At 39.5% G+C, this 4861-nt stretch overlaps 2 protein-coding genes across 2 annotated transcripts; one reads left to right on the plus strand and one right to left on the minus strand.

Annotated features, from left to right (window-relative positions):
- Positions 1-878: 878 nt before the first annotated feature.
- Positions 879-1758, minus strand: LOC119570258 (histone H3-like). Its single transcript, XM_037918071.1, has one exon. The coding sequence runs from the start codon at positions 1373-1375 to the stop codon at positions 965-967; it is 411 nt and encodes a 136-aa protein (XP_037773999.1). The 5' UTR covers positions 1376-1758; the 3' UTR covers positions 879-964.
- Positions 1759-1791: 33 nt separating this feature from the next.
- LOC119570260 (histone H4) lies at positions 1792-2210 on the plus strand. Its single transcript, XM_037918072.1, has one exon. The coding sequence runs from the start codon at positions 1816-1818 to the stop codon at positions 2125-2127; it is 312 nt and encodes a 103-aa protein (XP_037774000.1). The 5' UTR covers positions 1792-1815; the 3' UTR covers positions 2128-2210.
- Positions 2211-4861: the final 2651 nt, after the last annotated feature.

Genomic DNA, 4861 nt, shown 5'->3' on the forward strand with positions numbered 1-4861 from the left:
TATTATATATATATACAGTATTTATATACATATATATGAATTAATTGTTATGGTGGTGTGTGTGTGTGTGTTGTGTGTGTGTCTATATATACATATTATACACAATAGGATTATATACAATGAGAGAGAGAGTGTGTGTTGTGGTGTGTGTATATTATACATATATATGTTACATGTGTATGTGTGTATATATATGTATACATTATTATATAATATATATATATATATAGATATATATATATATATATGTAGTGTGTGTGTGTGTGTATTGTATGTACTATATATATATATACGCAATATAATATATATTATATATATAAAATGAGAGAGAGTGTGTATGTGTGTGTATATATATATGTGTGTATATATATGTATATATATGTATACAATGTATATATGTAATATATATATGATAGATAGATATGTATGTATGTATATTATATGAGAGAGAGGAAGTGTATGTGTGTGTATATATATACAGTATTAATATACAAATATATATATATGTGTGTATGTATATATGGTTTTATATATAATATATATATATATATATAATAATAATGAGAGAGAGTATATATATGTATTTATATACAATATATATATATATTATATATATATATATATATATACACAACACACATTATGATATATATACAATGAGAGACAGAGAGATAGTGTATGTGTGTATATATACAATATATATATGTATGTATGTATATTATTATATGAAAGAGAGGCTGTGTATGTGTGTGCGTAGCAGTGTGTACATTTGTATGTATATGTGCTTATCAACATTATATAGCCGTTTGTTTACATATGCTTATCACTATTATTATCATTGCCGTCTGGTACATGTACACCATTTGATATGACTTGTCTGTATTTCATCTCTCTGAGAATTAATTTTAGGCCCTGAAAAGGGCCGAGGATAATAGTTTTGTGTTGCAGGTATGCAATCAAAACCTTAGGCGCGCTCTCCGCGGATACGGCGAGCAAGTTGGATGTCCTTAGGCATGATTGTGACTCTTTTGGCGTGGATAGCGCACAGGTTGGTGTCCTCAAAGAGGCCGACCAGGTAAGCCTCGGAAGCTTCCTGCAGAGCCATGACAGCAGAGGACTGGAAGCGGAGGTCAGTCTTGAAGTCCTGGGCAATCTCGCGAACGAGACGCTGGAAGGGCAGCTTGCGGATGAGGAGCTCAGTGCTCTTCTGGTAACGACGGATCTCACGGAGGGCAACGGTTCCAGGCCTGTAACGATGGGGCTTCTTGACACCTCCGGTAGCAGGGGCAGACTTACGTGCTGCCTGGTGGCCAAACTGCTTGCGGGGGGCCTTGCCTCCGGTAGACTTACGTGCAGTCTGCTTGGTACGTGCCATTTTGCGAGTTTGTATCTAAATAGATATGAAACGCGCTCACGCTCAAGACGTCAATTTATAGGAGAGCGAGCGGGAGCTGGCCGAGTCGCGTGTGGCTGCGAGAGTGTGGCTTAATCCCGCCTATTTCTGCTGGGTAAATATTGCCGGAGATACGGCACTTGTGAGGTCGTGTAACGCGGCCTCCTTGACGCCATGTTGGATTCCAAGTTGATTATCTGAAGCAATGGCTATGGCCAAATCCATTGCAAGCCTTGTGCGCGTGAGCCTTTGTCGATAACAAGGCTTAGCAGAGGTTGTATTTGCAGAGCGGTCAGTTAAGATAAGCGCTCAGCTGAGTGGGCCGCCTCGCCGCTACGCAGACGGGGGCCCGCGGTAGCCTTACTCGCTCTCGGCCACCGAATTTGATCTGGCTGACTCGGAGCAAGAAATCCGTACTCAACATGACAGGACGAGGCAAGGGCGGAAAGGGGCTCGGAAAGGGTGGCGCCAAGCGTCATCGCAAGGTGTTGCGTGATAACATCCAGGGTATCACCAAGCCTGCAATCCGTCGTCTTGCTCGCCGTGGAGGTGTCAAGCGTATCTCTGGTCTCATCTACGAAGAAACCCGTGGTGTCCTCAAGGTGTTCCTCGAGAACGTGATCCGTGACGCCGTCACCTACACCGAGCACGCCAAGAGGAAGACCGTCACCGCCATGGACGTCGTCTACGCCCTCAAGCGCCAGGGACGCACCCTGTACGGTTTCGGAGGTTAAACGTTTTCACCGTCAACTATTACCACCAAAACAAACAACCCCCACCAAACCAAAAACCTTGGACCTATCTTAGGTCCTACAAATACTCTATAAAGAGGATATGATTTGACAGCTCTCCTGCTTGTTCGTTACACGGTCAAAAACAAACCCAAAAATAATCCCCAAACAAACTTGGGCGAGTCCCCAGTGTAAATATTGTTTTTCTAGCACCACTATTGTTGTTATTGTTATTATTTTTTATTATCACTATTAAACATGTAAGGTGTGTATGGTTATAGTAATTATTAGTTATAATTTAAGCTTGATAACCAACATCATGCATAAGCAAGCAAGCAAGCAAGCAAGCAAACAAACAATCAGGTGTAACATGTTGGTAAACATGAGTCCCCAGTGTTGCGATTACAAATATTGTTTTTTCTGCTGTTGTTGTTGTTGTTATTAATGAGAATATTATCCTTATCATTATTAAGCTTGTAAGCTTTGATATGTCATTAAAGTGTGCATGGTTAGAGTAAGTATTATTGATCATTTGATAACCAACATCATGCATAAGCAAGCAAGCAAACAAACAAACACACACACAAACAATCAGGTGTAACATGTTGGTAAACATGAGTCCCAGTGTTGCGATTACAAATACTGTTTATTTCTTGCTTTTGTTATCATTATCATTATTAAGCTTGTAAGATTGAATGTCATTAAAGTGTGTATGGTTAGAGTAAGTATTAGTGATAATGTAAGCTTGATAACCAACATCATGCATAAGCAAGCAAGCAAGCAAGCAAGCAAGCAAACCAAACAATCAGGCCGCTAACATGTTGGAAACAGAGTACAAGGTTGATAAATTTGTTTTCTGCTGTTTTGTGATGATGATGGACGTTTCATTTTAAGTTGTACTTTTAGTGTCATTAGTGGCGAAGTAATATATTGAAATGCAACATGTAGCCACAAGTTGCACAGCATATCCTCCCAAGTCATTAGACATTGTGTGCTCATGATCCAGTTATGCATGTCATGCTGGTGTTTATGCAGTTTGTTCATAAATTACCAGTTTCATTTGTTGCAAAGTGATTGAGGGAGAGTAAGTATTTGAAAAGTAGCAGAGTATCCCTAGTAAGCAGCTGCGCGCAAGAAAAGACACATCAGGTGTAAAGTTGTAAACGATCCCAGATGGTGAAAGATAAGCCGGAGTGAGAGGGAGAAATACATCACAAGTAGCTTTAGAGTCATGGTGCTAAGTAAGACATATGAAATGACAAGCATCCTCGATGTCACACAGACAAGAAACAACACCACACAGCAAAGTAAAAATAGATACATTCTTACCACGACCAGTCATACATACGTCTGCATGTTAGTTACATACATTATAAGTAGACTATAAAACATAATACATACATAGATGCATAATTTACGGTGCCAACATTCGAGTCTGGCTGCTGGCTGTGTGTGTGAGTAGTATGTAACCCAACATGAGAAGGTAAACCAAAAAAAACAAAAGAAAAAGAGCCAGGCTTATTACTCACAATTGACACGCTTACAACTGCTATTATTATATTTTCCCACCTACAAACACAGATAAGCAAACACACAAACAAACACGAATGAACGAATGGAACCTCTTCGAGGCACGAAGACACCACACACACACACACAGACAGCCACACAAACTTACAATCATGCACAAGATCGTAAACAAGCTTGTTGACATTAACGAACAAGAAATTCACACAATAGCAACATGATTGCAACACCAACTCTTACCAGCAAGCACTCATTCATTCATTCATTCATTCATTCTTCCCACGCATCATAGGCGAGCGACGGGAACACAAAGCACCACTTACACCTTACCCTTTCCCACAATCAACCAACCATATACGTATGCGGGACATGCACTTATCATATATACATTCCTACACTCAAACACAAATCCACACACTCAATCAATCACACACTCGCATACTCAATCGCTCATACGAGCACATCCTCACACTCAATCATACATTCACATGCTCAGTCACTCACACAAGCACATTCACACACACTCACTCATTCACACAAGCACATTCACACTCACTCATTCACACAAACACATCACACAACTCACCATCACCAACAATCAACATCACATCTCACAAACACACTCACATCAGTCAACCACACATTCCACAACACTTCAACTCACATCACAAAGCACATACACAAAACACTCAACTACATCCACCAACAATCACACACACAAACTCACACTGCTCAACCACACCTCACATACTCAAACGACATCACAAAACATACAAAATAACTAACACACTCACTCAAACAACTATCAAGCACTAAGACAGGACAAGGAATAACAACCATCAAAAATTCAGTAGGAAAGGACAGGGGAGAGAGAGAGAGAGAGAAAGCATTATTCAAAATCAAAAAGCAGCAGCAAAAACAAGCAATTGCAAAACAAACTATCTAAAAAAAAAAACAAAAAAAAAAAAAAAAAAAAAAAAAAAAAAAAAAAACAATCAAATCAAATCAAATCCAATCCATTTCATTTCAATTTACTTTACTTTGCTCTTGTCTCGGGGAGACCTAAGCCCAAGCCTCGGACAATACCACAGGGAAATGGACTCTATGCACACGTCAACACAATATGGCCTTAACCATGCATAAACCTCACACACACGAACTGCTCGGGATATTTGACGGAAAACATTCAAAGTACCACAAGATGAATGGC

This window comes from Penaeus monodon, unplaced genomic scaffold, assembly GCF_015228065.2.
Source record: "Penaeus monodon isolate SGIC_2016 unplaced genomic scaffold, NSTDA_Pmon_1 PmonScaffold_23527, whole genome shotgun sequence".
Taxonomy (NCBI): Eukaryota; Metazoa; Arthropoda; class Malacostraca; order Decapoda; family Penaeidae; genus Penaeus; species Penaeus monodon.

Bases quoted from the DNA above. Each gene is read 5' to 3' on its own strand.
- LOC119570258 (XM_037918071.1), bottom strand. From the start codon at position 1,375: ATGGCACGTACCAAGCAGACTGCACGTAAGTCTACCGGAGGCAAGGCC.
- LOC119570260 (XM_037918072.1), top strand. From the start codon at position 1,816: ATGACAGGACGAGGCAAGGGCGGAAAGGGGCTCGGAAAGGGTGGCGCC.